This window comes from Rhinolophus sinicus, chromosome 14, assembly GCF_057876585.1.
Source record: "Rhinolophus sinicus isolate RSI-liver-muscle chromosome 14, RSI-T2T, whole genome shotgun sequence".
In the NCBI taxonomy this organism is placed as follows: domain Eukaryota; kingdom Metazoa; phylum Chordata; class Mammalia; order Chiroptera; family Rhinolophidae; genus Rhinolophus; species Rhinolophus sinicus.
In genome coordinates this window covers 28,224,587-28,246,622 of record NC_142514.1, presented here as the reverse complement: position 1 = coordinate 28,246,622, position 22,036 = coordinate 28,224,587, and the positions used below count along the sequence as shown (strand labels likewise).

At 40.9% G+C, this 22,036-nt stretch overlaps 2 protein-coding genes across 5 annotated transcripts in view; both read right to left on the bottom strand.

The window, feature by feature from the left end:
- Window positions 1-272: 272 nt before the first annotated feature.
- On the bottom strand, window positions 273-16,500 carry ZFP69B (ZFP69 zinc finger protein B). Of its 4 annotated transcripts, none has more exons than XM_074334483.2 (6): window positions 15,339-16,500; window positions 14,487-14,915; window positions 11,965-12,050; window positions 11,013-11,139; window positions 10,483-10,578; window positions 273-6,767 (listed from the first exon to the last, which is right to left on the bottom strand). In XM_074334483.2, exons 2-6 carry the CDS (start codon window positions 14,611-14,613, stop codon window positions 5,599-5,601), a joined length of 1,605 nt encoding a protein of 534 aa, XP_074190584.2. In that variant the 5' UTR covers window positions 14,614-14,915; window positions 15,339-16,500; the 3' UTR covers window positions 273-5,598. The 4 variants fall into 4 exon arrangements, with proteins under 4 accessions (XP_074190584.2, XP_074190585.2, XP_074190586.2 ...); XM_074334484.2 differs by having other exon boundaries at window positions 15,424-16,500; XM_074334485.2 differs by having other exon boundaries at window positions 15,431-16,500.
- A 4,150-nt stretch (window positions 16,501-20,650) lies between these two features.
- SMAP2 (small ArfGAP2) overlaps window positions 20,651-22,036 on the bottom strand; it is a 43,317-nt gene continuing 41,931 nt past the window's right edge. Inside the window, exon 10 of the mRNA XM_019737165.3 lies at window positions 20,651-22,032. Within this exon, the coding sequence (XP_019592724.2) occupies window positions 21,907-22,032 (126 nt within the window). The 3' untranslated portion in view covers window positions 20,651-21,906. The remainder of the gene's footprint in view (window positions 22,033-22,036) is intronic.

Sequence of the window (22,036 nt, the reverse complement as noted above, 5' to 3'; positions counted from 1 at the left end):
TGGGGAAAAGTTTCTTTTTAATAAATTGGTACTGGACCAATTGCATATTCATACTGACCCCTACTTTACAACACAAAAATCAGTCCGGATGGTTTGCAGAGCTAAATGTGACAGGTAAAACAATAAAACTGTAGATGCTAGTAGGAGAATATTTTTATGACTTGGGAATAGGCATAGATTTATTACATGGAGTAAAAAGTGATAAACATAAAGAAAAATCTGATAAATTAACCTGATAAAAATTAAGGACCAGACATTTCAGATACTCCTAGTGAAAGTATAAATTGGTACAACTTTATTTGAAAAGTATTTGGCAGTAAAGGTGAAGGTTATGACCCAGCAATCCCATCCCTGATATATACCTAACAGAAATGCACACATACATTCTCCAAAAGACACATTCTAGAATGTTCGTAGCACACTCTTTATATTAGCCCCAAACTGGACACTACTACTCAAATGCCTATCAACAGTGGAATGTAAATAAATATTTCACTATCACAAAATGGAGTATGCACAGCAATGAAAATAAACATACTACAATTACACACAATATTAATTAATCTCACATATTGAGAAAAGACACAAAAGAATACACATCATGTGATTCCATTTATATAAAGTACACAAATTCACATATAGTGTTAGATATTACCTTTGGAGGATAATGACATGAAGAGGGCAGGGGGATGCTTCTGGAATGCTATAATTTCTGTTCTTAATCTATGAGCTGGTTACATCGATATATTTAATTTTGAAGATTCATCAAGATATTTATATGTATGCACTTTTCTTAATGATTATAATTTAATGCATGCTACAACTTTCAGGGCAACCACTAAAAGAACAGGAGTAACTTCAAACTAATAAAGAGGGTGAAAAAACACTAAAATATAATCAATCCAAAAGAGAATAGCTATAAGAAAGGAGGAGCTGTCTTATAGAGGGTAATCAAGGAATGCCCCTCTGATGAGATGCTATTTGAATCCTGCCGGAAGTCAGGAAGTGAGCCATGTTGCTATCTAGAGAAAGAGCATTCAGCAAGCCAAAGGCCCAGAGGGGGAAGCGTTTGTGGGCATGTGCATGGACCAGCAAGGAATGCGCATTGCTTGAGGCAAACCATGGTAAGAACATTGGATCTATTCTGAGAAAAATGGGAAGCCCTTGAGGGTTTTGAACTGACAAACGGGATGATCTTACAAATTAACAACATCATTTGGGTGCTATCTGGAGAATGAACTGTGGGGGATGTAAGTGTGCAATCATCCAGGTGAGAGAACATCATAGACTGGATTAGGCAGGCAGTAGTAGTGGAGGTGATGAGAAAATGTGGATTTTGAAGACAGAATCCACAGAATTTTTTGAATTGAATGTAGAGTTAAAGAAAGAGGAGTCAAGGATGATTCTGACTGAGCAATTAGATGTTCTATTTACAGAGGTAAGAAATACTGGAGGTAGAGCACTTCAGAAATGGACTTGTTAAATTTCAGATGCCTCATACACATCCAAGAGTCAAGCATGTAATTGGAATTAAGAATCTGATGTGCAGACAGAGTTTGGAGTTGGAAATATAAATTTGGGTGTGTTATGGTCTGAAAGATTGTGTCACCTCAAAATTCATATGCTGAAATCCTAATGCCCAATGTGATGGTAATTAGGAGGTGGGGCCTTTGGGAGATGCTTAGGTCATAAGGGTAGAACCTTCATGAATGGATTAGTGCTCTTCAAAAAGAGACCCCACAGGACTCCCTAGCCCCTTCCACATGTGAGGCCCCATCCAGAAAATGGCAGTCTGGCACCCAGAAGACCTTCACCAGAACCCAACCATGCTGATATCCTGATCTTGAATTTCCAGCCTCCAAAACTGCAAGCAGTATATTTCTACTGTTTATAAACCACCCAGCCTATGATATTTTTGTTATAGCAACTAGAATGAACTAAGGTAGGGTGTTAAAAACATACACATATGGAGTTGAGGGTGTTTGCAAAGGTATGACTAAAAGCTGGGTGGGGAGAGAAAGGAAGACACTTGGTATTTCTAACCGTGTTTATTTTGCCCTCACCCTTGTTTGGTAATTGGTTGGGCAAAGACTTTTAGGCTGAAAGTCATTTTTTTCCTTAAAACTTTGAAGATGTGGTTTGATTATTACTGTGAAAAGTCTAAGGCTTTTCTGATTCCCATATACCATGTTTCCCCGAAAATAAGACCTAGCCGGACTATCAGCTCTAACGCATCTTTTGGAGCAAAAATTAATATAAGACCCAGTATTATATTATATATTATATTAAAGACCCGGTCTTATATTATAGTAAAATAAGACTGGGTATTGTTAGGTCTCTGAACGTTAAGAGACCCTGACTTAATGTTAGGTCTCTGAATGTTAGGTCTCAGAGACCCTGACTTATAGACAGAGCCATGTCTGCAAGGAAACAACAAAGTGTCTGTTGGCCTGCACCTGCAGACAGAGCCAAACAATACTACCCTGTCAACACAGCCCCTATAAAACCCTCCTCAACCCCTCCTTTGGGGTTGCAAGTCTCCTTTAGGCATGCAGCCCGGACTGTAGGGGTCTTTGCTCAGTCCGATATACTTTTCTCTCTTACAATAAAAACTTTCTTAACTTGCCTGACCACGCACAGAGAGAGCAATGTGTGTGTAGCAGCCTGCTGTAGGGGGCAGGTGAGGGGACCTTGGGAATCTATAGAATTCCAACCAATCCCAATTTTCAGCCTGTCATCTTCTATGATGTCCAGTGTCTCCTAGGCCTCAGCCTTCCCAGGGACCTCCTATTACCTGTATACTTTGCTGTAGGCCCTGTTAAATCAGCAACCACTCTTATTACCAAAAATGTGTTGACATCTCCTGTCTGCTACTGTATTCTCCCCTGCTGCTGTATTCTTTTATCCATTCCGTTTTTTTATTAACTCATACTTACATAACAAAGATAGCTCATGTCATTAATCAGCTATATTTAAGTGCATTTCTGACAAATTAATTTAAAAATACCCTTCCATATTATGTTGGTTATAATTCATAGTTCTTAGAAGTCTATAAATTCTATTCATTTGCAAAGCAATAAATAAATAAATAAATAAATAAATAAATAAATAAATAAATAAATAAATAAATAAATGGAAACAAAAAGCTCTTACCTATAAAATCTAGGTAGGAAAGTACAGGGATCACTTTTCTCTGTTGTCATAGGGATACACAATTCAATTCAGTTCAAATAAAAACAATTCAACAAATATTTGAGTCCCTACTGTGTGCCAGGCAGTTGTGGGCACTTGTGATACATCAGTGAGAAAAACAGAGCCTTGCCCTCATGGAGCTTACATACTAGTACGGAAAGACAATAGTAAACAATAAGCACAATAAATATGTAAAAATATCTAGTATTTTAGGTAATACATGATGGAAAAATAAAAAGTAGAGCAAGTTAAGGGGTTTGGGGAATGTTGGAGTCGGGGAGTAAGGAACAGGTTGCAATATGAAGTACCATGGTCAGGACAGGCTTCAGTGAAAAGGCACCATTCGAGCAACGATGAGAAGTAAGGGTGTAGGATAGCTAAATGAACAGCTAGTGCAAAGGCCCGATGTCAGGAACAAGGCTGGAGTTCCTGAGGGAAGTCTGGGATGGACACATGAGCTTGGTAGTTAAATAGAGACGGCATCTTGTGCTGTAGGATGATGAGGTCACTAAGGGACTCTGGAGAAAAGTGACAGTCATGCCTTTCACTGAAAGAAGCCATCAGAGAAACCCAAACTCTTAGGAAATGTAAGAGCACAGAAACAGGGTGAACATACGTAAGGAACAGTGTGTATCCCCTCTGTCCTTTGGCCCATCAAAGTCATACAAGGCCTTCAGAACTAGAGGCCAGTTCAATAAAAAAAAGTAAGTGTAGCAAAAGAAAAACCCAAGAGATAGTATCTATTCTGGATTTACACTTTTACTTTTGATAATTCACACTTATAAATCTCAGGCAATTGAACTGTTCTGCCACTTAAGAATAAGAAGTTGAACTTGACCTACCTCCAATTATGTTTGGAAGGATGTGGTACCTACTAAGCGTAGTGAAGTACTATGAGTCAATTCCTCCACTTCTTCTCTCACACTTCCCTGCCTCAAAACAGTCCCTGCAGTCACCTTCCTTGCTCTCTTTAGTGGGCCCCTACATACGTTGTTCTGAGGGCTATCTCCTACTTCCTCTCAATCAACAGAAAGCACATTTTCAAATCTAATACTGTATCCTGATCAAGGGAAAGTTAAAAAAAATAGTAACCGCCAGTCTCAATATATCCATCTTAAAAAAGTCATCAATATACATTAAGGAATTATGGCCTAATCTTTTTATGTGTAATAGTGGCATGTGGTTATGTTTTAAGAGTGCTTATCTTTCAGAGATACATCCCAAGTACTTATGAATGGACAAAATAAATATCGTTATACACTAAAGTCTTCATAAATATCTCCAAAAATAATTCATAGGCTTCCACAACAGCATTACAAATGTAGTTTTTTAAATTCTTGCAACAAAATACCAAAGAAATTGATAAGGAGACAAGACTTATGGCACAGATATACACAAACATACTAATTTGACATTAAATGAGTTTCTTGCCATTAGTCATTATGCTATAGCAGAAATGGCAAACTACAGCTCTTGGACTAAAGGCAACCCAACACCTGTTTCTTAAATAAAATTTATTGGAACACACCTACATCCATTTATTTATGTCAGTTCTCAAGTAGGCACAATCTCGACTCCCAGGGAACATCTAGTAATGTCTGGAAACATTTTTGGTTGTCACTATGGGTGGGGGAATAGTTGGCATCTAATATGGGCATCTTGTTATCAGAAATATTGCTAAACAGTGCATAGGACAGCTGCCCATAACAAAGTATCTAGCCCAAAATATCAGCAATGCCAAGGTTGAGATACCCTGGTTTACGTATGGTAGAGTTGAGTATTTCTGACAGATGCCTAATGGCCCACAACACCTAACATATTTACTATCTGGTCCTTTATGGAAAAGGTTTGCCAATTCTTCTCTATAAGAAACCATAAAATATATATAAGTACCTCATGGATAGTAGGTTATCTGTCAGTTCTAGAAAGCTTCTTTTAACATTATTTCTTCCAGAGTGAGCCAACCAATATTTTTATTTATACCTCTTCTAGCCATATAAAGCGCTATAGTAAAAGTTGTTTTGATACGTTAAAGGCATATTTAAAACAGTGATTCTCAAAAGCCAGTCCACAGATCACTGACCTGCAATGATGAAGTTCTCACTGGCCCACAGTAAAATGAGAAAAATAAAGACACATTTAGGAGATTTTCATAAAGCTGACTTAATTCAATGTAAAGGGCTGTTCTTTATGATTATATCCCTCCTGTATTTTAAATGCCCTTGCTTTTCTGAAACAATGCTGATAATAGGTGTGTGTTTTTTAAATATGGCAAAACTAATAATAGTTGTAACATTTGATTAAACCAATAAAAAATATTATTGTTTCTTAAAATCCAAAAGTCAGAAAACTACTAATTTAGAGGCTTTTGTTCCAATATGAGGATTTTTTGATGTTGAACATATTTCACATATTGTTGCTGAAGGTATTTCTTAAATGTGTTTTGCAATGTCTAAGAAGTGATGAACTACAGCTGAAGGCTTTTCCACATTCATTACAATCATAAGGTTTTTCTCCAGTATGAATTCTCTGATGTTTAGCAAAGGATGAATCATGCCTAAAGGCTTTCCCACAATGATTGCATTCATAAGGTTTCACTCCAGTGTGTACTCTCTGATGAATAGAAAGATGTATTCTCTGGCTAAAGGCTTTCCCACATTCCTTACATTTATACGGTCTTTCTCCAGTATGAGTTCTCTGGTGTTGAGTTAGGTATGTGCTGTGGCTGAAGGTTTTACTGCATACATTACAAATATAGGGTTTCACACCAGTATGAATAATCTCATGCTGCCTGAGGTGTCTAATCTGAAAGAATGCTTTTCCACAGTCTTTGCATGTAAAAGGTTTCTCTCTAACATGAGTTCTCACATGCTGGATCAGCCCAATGCTCTGGCTGAACGCTTTCTCACACACACCACATTCATAGGGCTTCTCCCCAGTATGAATTCTCACATGCTGAGTAAGAGATGACGGGTGTCTGAAGGTTTTCCCACATTCCTTACATTCATAGGGTTTCTCACCAGTATGGATTCTCTGATGTGGAATAAGGGAAGAACTTTGGCTAAAGGCTTTTCCACATTCTTTACATCTGAAAGGTTTCTCTCCAGTATGAATTCTCATGTGTTCTGTAAGGTGAATGAGCTGTTTGAAGATTTTTTCACAAATACTACATTCAAAGGTTTTCATTCTTGTATAACTCCTTGAATGATTAATCAAATCTAAATTGTATCTACTTCTCCTTCTACGTTTGTCATATTTATGGTCTCTTTTTCTTGGAGGACCTACTGGGCCTGGAATAACTTTTGAGCTCACATTAATACTTTTCTCAAATCTGTTAGATTCTTGGCCTCTCCCCTGAGTGAGCATTTTCTTGTGGATCAAGGGAATTTGCCCCTCACCCATTCCTTGGTTTTCCTGGTGGCTTTCAAACTTATCACATCTGGAGACTCTTCCAAATGTGGAATACAAGGTCCTTCTTCTTGTGGACCTTTCCATCATCAGGCCATGGTGTAATTCTTTCCACAAAATATCATTCTTTAAGGTTGACTCTCTGCATTCTGTTTTACTCTCCAAATCTGAAAGAAAACCAAAAATATAAATAGCCCATATGCACTGCATTTAAAAAAATAAATGGACATAGTGAGAATGGAAGGGAAAAACAACAACATATATTAAGTACAGGAAGCTCGGACTGTCTTCAAATGTGATACTGCCATCTAGAAAGCTAATATAAAAGGAAGTGAAGAAGTGGTCAAAGGAAGCAATTACAAGTATGTGAGGTGACTTTAAGAATTTGGGAGAGTCCATCCATGTGAACTGCAAGAGGAAATGGAGTAAGAAGAGAGCATTGCTATAAGGGCAAATATCAAGAGATAAGGTTAAGGGAGACAGGCCTCTAATACCATATCATCTCAAGCCCATATTTCTGTGACAAAATTTTATTTTCTTTATTAAAAAAAAATTTAAGTATTTATCTCATACTTTTTACACTTTAAAATAAAACATTAAATAATATAGGAATGCATTCGCTAAAAAGGGGTAGACTCTCTCAATCTCATCCCCATTTCCTCCAGTCTCTTAGGATTTTGCAATGCATCTGTTCAGAGATTTCCCAACAATATGTGCATGTTTGCATTTATGTATCTATGGTCATAAATATACATTTGCACAAAAACGGGATCATGGTGTGTGTGTGTGTGTATTTTTGCATCTGTTTTATTATTTTTTAACTCAGCTATATCTTTTAGGCCCCCTTCCACCATGTCTGTACATTTAGATTGATCTCATTCTTTGTAACAACTGCATAGCATTCCACTTTATAGACATATCATAATTTTCCCTACTGAAAAATATTTAGTATTTTAGTATCCAATTTTTTACCTTCTCATTACACATACATTTGTGTACACTCCTGTCAGTATTTCATAGGATTTACTAAAGAGGAATTACTGGGTCGTGGGTATGTGTGCTCTCAGTGAATGTGAGTACCTTTCCCTGCAAACTCGGGCTTTTTATCAATCTTTGTAATTTTTGCCTATGTAAGAGGTGAAAAATGGTCTCAATTTGTGCCAAAATATTAACTACATTGTAAAATCTTACAGGATAGAGAGTATGTATTCTATCCATAGTACATATGGCACACATTTTTGGATGAGGGGTTTCCCTGATTTTTACTCTCTATTTCTATCCTTCCCTTCTGGAACCCTGCCCTAAAATATGAATATTTCCCATTTACAGTGAAATCTTATTCCCCAGGATTTCTAACTTCACTTTAGTTATAGCACATACAAAGTGTTCAGTAGTAGCTGGATAGACTTTAGGATGGATTTAAAAAGCAAGTAGAGATGTTTAGATTACTCACTACAGGGAATAGGGAGTCACTTAACTTTCTTTGTAGGGAAAGAACAAGATAAATGTAGATTTCAAGTGGCCAAATCTGGCAGTAACATTCAAAATGATTCAGAGAAAGAAAATAAGACTTAACAAATGCAACTAGAAAATCACAGGAATAGGCATAAGATGATGGGAACGTGGCTTAGCACTTCATCAACAGACATGAAGAGTAGGAACAGATCTAACAGGTCATATCAAAGAAGAAAGCATCGGGAATGAGGGGGAAACTGAGAGTAGAAAGCATGATACATTCTTGCTGATACCATGATTTCCAGTCTTAGAGACTGAAAGAACAGGAGGAGTCATTCAGGATGAGAAACTTGTTTGGGAGAGAAGATGGCTTCTGTTTTGGGATGCACTGTGTTGGAAATGACAACAGTGAATCTATATAGAGAGGTCTTCAATATGAGGGATGTGTGGGGATAGAGTCCATATGGATGTATAAGACCAAGATAAAAATATGGCAAATACAGGTGTCAAAGGGACAGTTGAAACCACCAAATGCATTGGTGGGAGTTTATGAGGAAACAGAATTGCAATGTAAAAGAGAGGCGTCTCAGGGATTGTGGCAGAGGCTGCTTGCTATTCACTGACATCTGTTCTCCCCATTTTTGAATACCTAACTACATTATAGGCCCCATACGTCCTTGAATTTGATTGAGTGAAGTGACAAAGGTCTCCCCCGTTAAGTGAATGAGAGTGGAAGTGATGTGAACCACCCCAGCTTGGCCCATAAAGTGAGGTCCTCTTTGCACTTATATGACCGCTGGCTAAATTCAGACAATGGGAAGGCCCTGAGGGGATTGTGGAGCCACCATCTGGAAGAAATCTTGGTCCCAGAGTTGCCAGGTGGAAAAGAACTGTCCAGTGAACTAAACAGTTCCCCCAGACCAGTATATAAGCAAGAAATTCCTACTCTGTTTGAGCCAAATTTTAGAGTCTATTTACGACAGTAGTTTAGCCTATACTAACAAAGGTGTAAATGATACATCTGTATTAAAAAGGATGTTGAGGACCAGCCCAGTGGCTCAGGCTGTAGGAGCTTTGTGCTCCTAACTCCGAAGGCTGCTGGTTTGATTCCCACATGGGCCAGTGGGCTCTCAACCACAAGGATGCCAGTTCAACCCCTGGAGTCCCACAAGGGCTGGTGGGCTCCGCCCCCTGCAACTAGGATTGAACATGGCAACTTGAGCTGAGCTGCCGCTGAGCTCCCGGATGGCTCAGTTGGTTGGAGTGCGTCCTCTCAACCACAAGGTTGCCAGTTTGACTCCCGCAAGGGATGGTGGGCTGCGCCCCCTGCAACTAGCAAAGGCAACTGGACCTGGAGCTGAGCTGTGCCCTCCACAACTAAGACTGAAAGGACAACAACTTGACTTAGGAAAAAAAAAGTCTTGGAAGTACACACTGTTCCCCAATAAAGTCCTGTTCCCCTTCCCCAATAAAATCTTTAAAAAAAAAAAAAAAAAGGATGTTGATGAGAAGTACCCCCTCCACAAAAAAAAAAAAAAAAAAAAAAAAAAAAAACCAGAGAGAGGAGACAACAATTTTTAAACTAGCTGTTGAAGGAAAGGATACCAACAAGGTGATGAGGTCTAGATAACCAATACCGCCTTGCAGAACAGCACCATAAGAACACAAACTGCAGACTTGGAGTCAAAATGATTACAATTCAAATACTGACTCCAAGTTGTAGGTACGCGACCCGGTACAAATTTCTTAACCTATGAGGCTTCTTTTCCTCATTTGTAAGATGAGGCTAAAGTCGGCACAGGACTCAGAGAGGTCAGCTTGGTAAGTAGCTGTCATTATTACTGCTCTTAGAAGTTGAAGAAGACTGTTAAAAGCCACCAGATTTGGTAAGAAGGAATTATGTGGTTATTTCCCAGAGTCATAAATTACCTGAAATAAAAAGTTTACACAAGTTAAAAAGAGAATCAGAATTAAAGCTATGATCACAGAACAAGATTTAGGGAAAAATTTTAAATGGAATCATGAGAGAAAGTGATATCCACGATAAAATGACATGAGAACCCAGTGAAGGATGCTGTATTTCATGAGGAGAGATCCATGGAAATCTGAATGTATAAGAGAAAGAAACTATGCTCTGGGTAAGATTGAGAATGCTAGAGAAAGCAAAAAAAGAAATAATGAAAGTCAGTCCAGGAGACATAAAAGTCAGGTCAGGTGAAGACTAACCCTGATGAGGAAGGCATCTCTTCCACTGACTCCGGAGAAACTAATGAGAAGAGACAAGTGCAAAAAAGGGGTAACCGAGTGGTAATCAGGTTTCCTGTGGGTTCCATCCAAATGGACTCAGTCTTTCCCCACAGCCTGGAGAAGCCCTTGAGTGGAACTCTCTAGCAAACATAACGAAGGCCCCATCTGCCTTACTCTTACCTGAACTTGGACCTCCTGAAATATCTCTCTCCATCAGCCATGGTTCTTCTCCTTTCTCCAACTGGGAAATCACACCAGGTTTGGAAAGCTGGTACCCTGTTTATAGAGAAGAAAAAAACTGTATGTGCTGAGGTCAAAAAGCCATCGCCAGGGGGCGGCCGGATGGCTCAGTTGGTTAGAGCGCAAGTTCTGAATGACAGGGTTGCCGGTTCGATTCCCACATGGGCCAGTGAGCTGTGCCCTCCACAACTAGATTGAAGACAATGAGCTGCCACTGAGCTGCTGGAGGGGCGGCCAGATGGCTCAGTTGGTTAGAGCGCCAGCTCTCAACAAGGTTGCCGGTTCAATTCCCGCATGGGATGGTGGGCTGTGCCCCCTGCAACTAAAACACCACAGCAATCCTGACTTGGTATTCAGAATGAACTAGAAATATTTAATAGAGGGTCCAAAGCTAAAGCATAGCACTTAACTTAGAAATAAAATTTTTCTTCCAATAGGCAGGTTCTAATTCCAAGGGAGCCCATCCTTACCCACTGAGACCAGGTTCCCATAGTTTTCCAGCATCACCTCTCGGTACAGATTCCGGTGAGCAGGGGCCAGCTGCCCCCATTCCTCCTGGGTGAAGTCCACAGATACGTCCTTGAAGGTTAACAGTTCCTAGAACATCAAATATGTTCCTTTTCAGCCAGAGTTCAGGAAGTTGTCCTGACCTTATCTAATGCTAAGAGATTTTAGTCAAGTTTTCCTGGACACCCTCTTGAAAATTGTTGTGCTGATTCTCTGCTAGAAGTTATGAAACAATGCTGAGAGCATGTAAGTTGTCTTTTGCAACTTACAATTTGGCAGAAGGCAAAATACTCATGAAATATTAAAGAAGGTCACACTAATTTAGATTAAAGACAATAAAGGTCAGGAATATTTGAGAAAGAAGGGAGTTCAAAATGGGCAAAGGCCACAAGAGAAGACAGGGACCACTGTTGGGCTGAAAGAATTGGTGAAAATGAGAACATTTCAGCTGGGGTAAAATACCATTAGCTGGGTATTTCTGTTTGAAAGAAAAGTATGTGAGAATAGCATGTTTCTGGAGGGAGCAGGAATTCCAGCTAGTAAAGAAGATTCCTTGATGGAAGCAGACATTCTGTGCTGTAAAGTATAAATGCAGCTTAAAATGTTTCACGTTTTTCCTTCCTCCAGATACCATCACGGAAGTTTAATGGTAAGAACCACATTACTTATTTTTACACACACAGACACACAACATGCACAATTTTTAAATTTGTTGGACAGAGGTTTGCTAGAAACAAGAGGGGTTCCTGAGGAAGGTTACTACCGGTGAGGAAATTACCTGTGAATGAGGATGCAGCCTCATTTCAACCAGGCTAAGAACATCCAAGTGAAGAAGTCAGCTCAAAGAAAATCCAGTCCAGGGCTCCTAAAATCTGAGAAACAATTTCAAGAAAGTGACAGGAAACTCCAACCCACCTGGGATTCTGCTATTGGGGGCGCAGGGATCACTTCATTCTCAAAACTTTCTCCCTGGGTCTCATCAGCATCCTGAGAGAGCAGAGCTGGGAAAGGAAAAGAGCCATGAGGTTTGCATCTCCCCAAATCCCCCAAATCTAAAAACTGCCTGCAGACCTGCTGAATGTGGCTCTTCCCTCAGTACATTTGCAAACAGGGACATTCAGGGCGACTCAAGAGCCTCATGAGGAGGACCAGCAGTGCACTGTTTTGGGGATTAAAGTTTCCCAATGTCAGTGCTCGTGCAAAAGTACAGCTCTGCCAGGCACTCCTCTGTTCAAAACTTCTTAGAGCTTACCCACTGACAAGAAAGAAAAATCCAAACACTTCACCATGGCCTTCAAGACCCTCCGCAACCAGCACAAAGTTGCTTCTCCAAGTCCTGTCTCCCCGGAACACCATCCTTCATCTACTGGACACATTCCCCCACGCTATCCCGTTCACCATTCTTTGAACACACCTGGAGAGCAGCCACCTCAAGTACTCTACCCCAAGGCCTACTAGGCGAAAAATTGAGGTATCCTTCTGGACCAGTTCAAGTCAAGTTTTCTGACACCTTTAATAAGAAGAAAGCTTCCTCTCCCCTGTACTCCACCAAAGCTTGGTTTTTATCTCTGGTGTCTATCTCAGGCTGCCTATTATATTTATTTTTATAATTCTCTCCCTCAATTGAGTACTATTATGAGTATATGCATAGAAACTGTATCCAGTTCATTTTTTCCCCATCTTCTAAAGTGTTAAGCATAACACCTGCCAAGTTGCTAGAATTCAAGAAACAGTGGCTCTGAATTTGAGGTATTAAAAATATGAATCAGATGGGGTGGGCAGTTAGCTCAGTTGGTTAGAGCGTGGTGCTAATAACACCAAGGTTGTCAGTTCGATCCCCACATGGGCCACTGTGACCTGCGCCCTCCTTAAAAAAAAGAATTAGGAATGAAGGCACATGAATTGTTGTCCTTGTATTTTTTCCCAACTTTTTATCATGAATATCAAACACCCATGTAGTCACCACCTACATTCAATGACTGTTTACAAACATTTGTCATATTGGCTTCATCTACCTGTATTTTTTTCTAAATCATTTCAAAGTTCCAGACATCAAGATACTTCATCCAAAAATACTTCAAATAAGGATCTTCTCCTGTATCATGACAATACCAATTGTCACACTTAAGAAATTTAACAATAACACCATAGTATCATCTAAATAGTCCATATTCAGATTTCCTCAATTGTTCCCAAATTGTCTTTTATTCTGGATTTTATTTCCTAACCAGGAGCCAATCAAGGTTCATACATTCAAAGTGATTGTTATCTCTAGTCTCTTTTACTCTAGAATAGTATTTCCCTTTTTCCCAAGACATTAGTTTTTTAGAGACCAGAAGTCTCACGGTATCCTCATGGTGGGTTTTACCTTATTTGTCCATCCCTTGTGTTTTCTTTAAACCAGAAGTTCAGCCTTTAAGCTTAATTTGGATCAGGTTAAACATTTTGGCAGGAATACTTCATGGGTGATACCATGTGTTTTACAGTACATTACCCAGAAGGCACCAAATGCCAGGTTATCCTATTATTGGGATACTTGGTTAAGATCTGACTACCAGATCTCACCCCTGGAAAAGGATGTTCTTTCCTTGGCATTTAGCAAATAATGTGTGAGAGAGACACTTTGACATCATGTGAATAACCTGTTTCCCATCAACCTTTCAATTATTTCATTTACGGTAAAATATTCTATCATTTCTTCTACATTTATTGTCAGGTATTTTCTATAAACAGCTTCCCCTCAGCAACTGGAAATGATCTAAAAATCAAGGTAAACGCATCCTTCATTTCCAGAATAACCTATTTTCAAAGTAAGAAATCAGTGTGTTCATCACCACCAACGTTGGCAAATGAGTTTTTCTCCCCTTCTTTCTCTATTTTAAATGTCATCATGAACTTGTGGGATTTTATTTACTCAAGGTGTTACAATGAATTTGGACACTTAAAACTGTCCCAAATTTGTCCAGTGGAAGCCCGTTGAACCTGGCTATTGCATCCATCTGATAAATGTCCATTAGTCTTTGAGCTCTTCCTTGCTTTCTAGCACCAGATACTCTAGGCTCACCTGGCACTCTCCCTGCTGCCTTCTACTTATGACCTAGCCACCAACTACCTGGTCAGGTCTCTTATTTGATTCACAATTCCTCAGTGTAAAGTAAGGAAAACCAGGCAAGTCCTCCCTGCCCCACACGCCCATGGGGAAGACGAAAAGAAAGAACATATACAGCCATGGCACTGAAATATTGGTTTTATGTTGAATTGACCATAACTACTCAGGAAAACCCCAGACCAAGAACCATAATCAAGACTCCAAAAACCTCTTATCCAATGGTCTCCCCAAGAGATTCTTCTGCTCAGGTGTCCACCTTCCTTCTCACACCAGAGGATGTTGTTGCTTTTCCTCCCCCACCCCCCACCACCCATCCGTCTATTCTCACCTTCTCCTTCAAACATCTTAGTTAAGTCTTCCCACAGGGGCGCCCCCTCCTTGGCCTTCCTTGGATGGTGCAACTTGACCCCGGTGCTGGCCTCGGTGGGCAGGGTGATGAGGGGCCACTGCAGCATGATGACTTCAGCACTCCTTTCTGGGGGACTCTCCACAAGGCGGACACTCCTGATGGGGCGTGTCCACTACTGATGAGGAAACTGCAGGAAGCTCTAAATGTAGGCTTCACAGGTGTACAAGTGTCCTCCCTCTCAGGAATCCAGGGCACATACAGTACCAAAAGCCGAGTCTGGACCTTTCAATGTCAAGGCTCTCAAGGAACACTTCCTTCCCATCTTGAGCTCCATCTGTCTCCTCCACAAGCAGCTGGAGGCGCCAGGTATTTATCCTAAGCAGCCACCTCTGCAGCGTCCTGGTGATGCTGGACAGAAAACATTAGAATCAGCAAAAGGATCTAGAAGGTTCAGTTCTATGATCAGAATTCTAGAACTTGCACGAATCACTGAACAATTTTTACAAAAGATACACGGAGACCGTGGATATACACAGCCCTCGTGGTCCAAAACACTGCTGGAGTCATAAAGCATAAAGAGCTGAGTAAAACCCAAGTCTTTGTTTTTAGGCACTATTATGTTTAAAATAGACTGAGATGTGGAATCATAGCGGATCTCGGTTTGAATCCCCGCTCCTTCACTTGTTGGGTGTGGCAAATCATGGAACCGCTTTAATCCCGTTTCCTCCCCCCTAAATAGAGAGGATAAATAAATCTTTTGCCAGAGCTGGACTGGCCCGGCCCTGCCCTCGCAGCCTTTGTCTGAGCCCGACTCCCGGGCTTTGGGCTCACCGCGCGCGACGCGTCACCGCGGGCGGGGCGGAACCGGCGCATCCCGGCTCGTCCTCTCCCCAAGCCCGGGAGAGTGACTGCTCACCCCTCACCGGCTCGGATCGCACGCCCTGGCCCTACAGCCGCGGCCGAATGGTGTCCGCGCAACGCGAAGATGCGCCTACGTAGCGAGGCCCCCGCCGGTGCGCCTGCGCGGCCGCGGCCTCCGCGCGTGGTTCCCAGCGTCCTCCGGGGCAGCTCCCTGTTCGCAGTGGCCTCCCGGGGATGCTCGTCCCGCGGTCCCGTCGCTCTCTGCTGCATTACAGATCCGAACCCAGGTTCCTCCACACACACCCTCTCCCCCCACACACAGAGACTACTGAATAGAACCAGCTCTCCTCTGCCGAGACTAAGCATGTGAATGATTTTTTCTGTGGAGGTTTGAAACACTTGACAATAGGGAAGAAAACATCTGTGTCACTTCTTTGGCGAAACAACATTGGTATAAAAGAATCCATACCACTGTCACTTAATAATAAATACGTGGAAACGCATGAAAATGGAATGGGATCCAGTGTTTTATTTAAAGATCAGGTAGGTTTTTTTTGTTCTAGTATTCAATGTTTTTAAGTCAACCGATTTCCTTGTATTTCTGAAATGTCAGAAAATACACAAAAGCAAAATGTTTATAATCTCACCAAGCAGAGATAACCATTGCTAACATTTGGTGCACACACTTACCTGCACCCTACACACACACACACACACACACACACACACACACACACACCAGTGATGTTTTTCATGCATTTTTATGTTTTTTGGGTGTTTTTTGTGTGAGCCAAAAATGACCATACTGTAAATTGTTTTATTCCTGGGTTTTGTCTCAACAACATAGGAGTACATAATTCCAAGTACATACTTCTACTTCAACAGTTTACAAAATTAACAATTTAGAAAGTAGAATAAAACTTTGTAGTTGCTAGCTGTTATGGACTGAATGCTTGTGTCTTCCTCACCTACTCCCCCAAATTCATGTTGAAGCCCTAACCCCCAGTGTAGCTGTATATGGAGAAAGGAAGTAATTAAGATTAAATGAGACCATAAAGATGGGGCCCTAATCCAATAGGATTGGTATCCTTATAAGAAAAGACACCAGAGGGCTGTCTCCTTCTGTCTCCTTTCTTCCTTCCCTCCCGTCCTCATTCCCTCCCTCCCTTCCTCTTTCTTTCTCTCTCTCTCTCTCTCTTTCTCTCCCTCTCTCTCTCAGTGCAGGCACTAAGGAAAGGTTATGGTGAGGATTTAGCAAGAAGGCACCATCTATAAGCCAAGAAGAGAGCTCTCACCAAAAACTGACCCTGTCAGTCCTTCATCTGCGATTTCTAGCCTTCAGAACTGTGAGAAAATAAATTTCTGTTGTTTAAGCCACCCAAGCTATACTTGGTTATAGCAACCCAAGCAGACTAAGTCACTAGCATATAGTATTTATAGAGTATGAGGCTTTGTTTTAAGTGTATTAGGTATTTTAACTGATTTAGTCCTCATAACAACCTCTTAAGGTAAGTACTATTATTATTCTCACTTTGCAGATAAGAAAACTGAGGTTTGGAGAAGTTAAGTAACTGGCACTGCATCATGTAGCTTGCAAGTGGTGAATCCAGACAGTCTATACCTCTATCTGCTACTCAACAAAAACACAGCATAAAATACATTATAGTAAAATGTTAATGGTGGAGTCTGGGGAGTAGTACATGGATGCTCACTGTAAAATTCTTTCAACTTTTCTGTGTTTGAATATTTTCATAATAAAAATATTAGAAAAATATACCTAAGGATAAACAACAAGAATGTGGGACATTGTAAATAAAATTACAAAAATTACTGATTTAAATGGAGAGAATAGTGACATACCATATTCAGGGATTGGAATAGGACATTCTAAATCCATTACGTTTCTTCCACTTTAATGCTCCCCAATCAAAACCTCAACTTTTCTTTTTACTAAATTAAATGATTCTAAAATTTACCTGGAATGGTAAGTGTTCCAGAATGGCCAATAGAAATTTTCAACAATAATGAAGTCAGACTTGCCTTACCAATATAATTGGTATAAACTGCCTTACCAATATAATAGAAGATAATATTTTGTATTATTGAGGCACAATAATCAAACTAAGATAAAACTAATGCCAAAATACTCATAATTAGTTGAAATGAAGTTGGAAGCCCAGAAACAGACGTGACAATTTATTTAAATTTAATGTTATAAAAGTAACATTTTAAATTAGTGGGGTAATGATAGATTATTCAATAAATGTCATTAGGACAACTAGGTAGCTATTTGGGACCTGAACAGATCCCTCACCAAAGAAGATACTCAGAAGACAAGTGAACATATGAAAAGATGTTCAATATTATATATTAGGGAATTGCAAATTAAAACAACAAGATACTGCTACACATCTATTAGAATGGCAAAATCCAGAACACTGACACCATCAAATGCTAGTGAAGACGTACAGCAACAAGAACTCTCATTCATTGCTGGTGGGAATGCAAAATGAAACAGGCACTCTGGAAAACAGTTTGGCAATTTCTTACCAAACTAAACATACCCTTATCATACAACCCAGTAATCACACTCCTTGGTAATTACCCAAATGAATTGGAAACATACCCAACACAAAAACCTGCACACAAATGTTTATAGCAGTGATAAAAGTGAACTGGCATCTTAAGATGACTAACCATAGAACTGGGAGGTCTATGGGCGGAACTGGGCTCCCTGTTACTCTCTAGTTCTGACTTCCTGTTAAAACTTCATGGTTCCAACTTCCAGGAGAGGGATTTATTTATATAGGGGGCCATCTTGGGAAGAGGTAACTTTTTGCACATGGGCGGCCAGCCGGTGGTGTGCGGCTAATGTGTGTCTTCACACTGCTGCGGTGGTTTTGTTTCTTTTTCTTTTCCTGAATAAAATCTTTTTTGGTGGACTACCTGGAGAATTATTTTGTCCAGTCAACAGCAACTTTATTCATAATTGCCAAAACTTGGAAGCAACAAAGATTCCTTTGTAAGTGAATAGATAAATGAACTGTAGTACATCCAGACAGTGGAATATTATTCAGCACTAAAAAGAAATGAGCTGTCAAACCATGTAAAAACATGGAGGAAACTTAAAAGCATATTACTAAATGAAATAAACCAATCTGAAAAGGCTATGTACTGTATGATTCCAACTATATGACATGCTGGGAAAGGAAAAACGACGAGACCGTGAAAAAATAAATCAGTGGCTGCCAGGAGTTAGGGAGAAGAAAGGGATGAATAGGGAGACCACACCGGATTTTTAGGACAGTGAAAATATTCTGTATGATACTATAATGTTGAATTCATGTTTAGGTCATTGTAGGTTTGTCAAAATCCATAGAATGTACAACACCAAGAGTGAACCTAATGTAAATTATGGATTTGGGGTGATAATGATGGGTCAATGTAGGTTCATCAATTGTAACAAATGTACCACTTTGGTGCTGGGTATTTGGGGAGTCTCTGTACTTCCTGCTCAGTTTTGTTGTGAATCTAAAACTGCTCTAAAAAAAATAAATTCTAATATAAAAAAAAGTCTTTACCACAGGACTTTTCAGAACCATTACTATTTGGATAATATATTGCAGATGTACAAGAGCTGATACTCGTATAACATGCAGTCTTTTCCTAACTTATTTTAGTGTTGTTGTGGAATACTTTTGAGCATCTCACATCCTTATAACCAGTTCATGAACTGCTGCTGCTCTAAGCCATTCCATTCTCCCCTACCCTGCTGTCAGCTCTTGCTCTCTCTCTGGTCCTCTACATCTGGTTTTGTTCCCTCGAATATACTGTTCTCAACAGCTGAAACTCAAATCTGACCATATCACTCCACTGTTTACAACACTTCAGGCTAAACTCCTTCCTAGGGTATAGGAAGACTCCTGCGATCCAGCCCAACCCCACCTGTCTCACCTCTCACCACACCCTGACTCACATCAGACCTTAGGAACATTGAACTGTTGTGCGTCCCCGAATGTTCTGTGTTCTTGTAGGCTCTGCATCTCATTCACATGGTGCTATCTGTCTGGAATACTTTTCTCCCCACCCCACCCCACCCACTGGCAACCTCTCTATGCGCCACTTCCTTAGGAAGGCTTCCCTGACAGGGCGAGGTGCCCCTCTACCTCCCATAAAACACAGATAAGAGAGTCTAAGTCTGTTGTCGCATGATACTGTGAGCTTCTCAAGAGCCAGGACTATGTCAGATTCGGTTTTTATCTGTTCCTCCAAAATTCTAAAAGCTGATGCGCCCCAGGGCTCAGTCCTCTTCTCATTATGCTTTCTGAGGTGACACCATCCAGTCTGAGAGCTTTACACACCACCAATTCCCTGATCGCTCCCAAACCAATACCTCCAGCCAAACAATTTCCAGTGCAGACATTTACCCTTGTTCTGCTTTTTCCAGATCCCAAACAACTGGCTGTTTACTCAGATCTCAGTTCAAATGTAACCTCCTCCTGACTACTCCATTCAAATGGCCCCATACCCACACATTTTCCTCGTCTTACCTTGTATTAATCCTGTCTGAAATTAAATAATTTACTTGTTTATCATCCACCTCTCCTGCCACACTGTCCTATGATATTGGGGGATTTTGATTTATTGCTTTATTCCAGAGCCTGACAGTGTTTGGCACATTGTAAACACTTACTAAACATTTGTTGAATGCATTAATGCCTAACACAGGTCTGGCAGGTAATACTTGCTTGCTAACATTTGCCTGCTAAGTACCCAATACTGTGCTACATGCACCACAGAAGTTGTGTCACTTTACCTGAAGTATTACAATGAACCCTGTTTTACAGACACGGGGTTCAGTAGCTTACCCTGGTCACAGAGTAAGAAGGGATATGACTACAGGCAGCCCGATCGAGACTCATTTTCTTATCCTCTTGTATCTGTGTGCTCTCCTCTCATATCCGAAACTATTCAAAAGGTATACGCAGAGGAAGGGAGGGAGGGTCTCGGCTGCCCTGTCTGGAGGGGATAAAAAGTGCTTCTAGTTCCGATGTTCCGCGACTCTAGCAGGTGCAGATCTCCACAGTTCCCTCTGGTCACAACTCTAGACACAGTGGAGAAAGAAGCCCTTTCTGGCTGCCTGAGCCGGGGCCTGGCCCTTGGGTGTGCCCCATACAGAATGTTTTAAAACACAGGAAGTGAGGGAACCGACCCCCAGAGCAGAAAACCTGGGTGGAACTCGCCCTCCTCCAAGAGTGACACAGAGTAACAGCAAGCACACAGTCCTTCCCTGCAATATTTATTAAGGAATTTACACATACACAGGAGAAAGGCAACCAGGAATTGTGGTTCCCACAGATGAAATCTCTTAAGCAAAGTTTTCTTAATTTTCAAGTAGGGTGAACAATGACTGAGCGGAAAGCTGTCCAGGCTCTCTGCCTCATACACCTGGAACAGGTGGGGAAACAGAGCAGCTTGGGATACACAGGCATGAAAGAGTGATTGGCAGGTTGGGAGATGGGAAAGGAGGAAGGGAGCCATCAATGAAATTGCAATTTTTTTAAACTATAAGAAAAACTGGCAACAGTTTTAGGCTGTTGATAAATTAACTCCTCTCTGTTGTAAACCTAAAATTGAAAAAACAAAAACAAAACTACCCAGAGCAGATGGGGAGGGTGTGGGGGTGGAACACGAACACGCACACACATACACACACATACACACAGAGCAATACACATGTTAAGCTCTGCATTCTCACTGGAGGGAATGGTCTTCCAGCCGTGGAGCCAGATCCTGCTGCAGGCAGGATGGAGGCAGGGAAAAGGGTGTGTGTTTTTGTGTGGGACTTTCAGAGTCTTTGGTGCTAATAAAGGCTGACTGAAGCAGCAAGTTCTGAAGTCTCAGATCCAGAAAGCAATTCAGGGCACAGTAAAGTAATATTTTTGCTCACCCCACAGATGGGGGTTTGCTCACCCCAGGGCTAGGGCTAAACTGATCTAAGACCCAAGGAGTAGTTCATTTGATTTCAGTACTTTCTTCATTCCCGTAAATCATGGGACCATGATGGCTCCCTCTTCAACCAATAATTTAAACATATAGACATAACTTAACTCACATGGAAGTACCTCTAAACCCTCCCCTTTGCCTAAAACACATCATCTTGCAGACTCTTCTGAGAGTCTGAGAGGAGGTTTAACCTTGTGCGAAAGGTACTCAAAGGCGTGCACATTTCTCCCACAGCTTAAGTGCCGTCTGCCAACAATTCCTAAGGTGCTGGTGCAGGAGAGGACTGGGGCTGAGGCTGGAGAGGAGTCAGGATGGCTAGGGAACATGGACAACATAAAGCAACAGAGAGGTCTGCGTGTTTGGGAAGTGGCAGGACTGGGCAGAATGCCAAACCCCAAATGACAGATTGAGCAATTTCTAAACCAAACAGAGAGAGGTAGGAAAAGGGGATGGGGTGAAAGGGCTGAGGAAAGAGGAAAAAGGGGGACAGAGAGGGCAGAGGAGAGTGGCAGCCATACAGGTGTTTTGTTTTTTATTTCCACATCTGAGGGCTGAGAGTCTGGTTTGCTGCCTGTCCATTTCCGCCGCTCATCGACTGTCCATAGCTCAGCATGCCATTGGCTCCACAGAAGTTCATCCCAGCCATCTGCTGGGTCATCTGA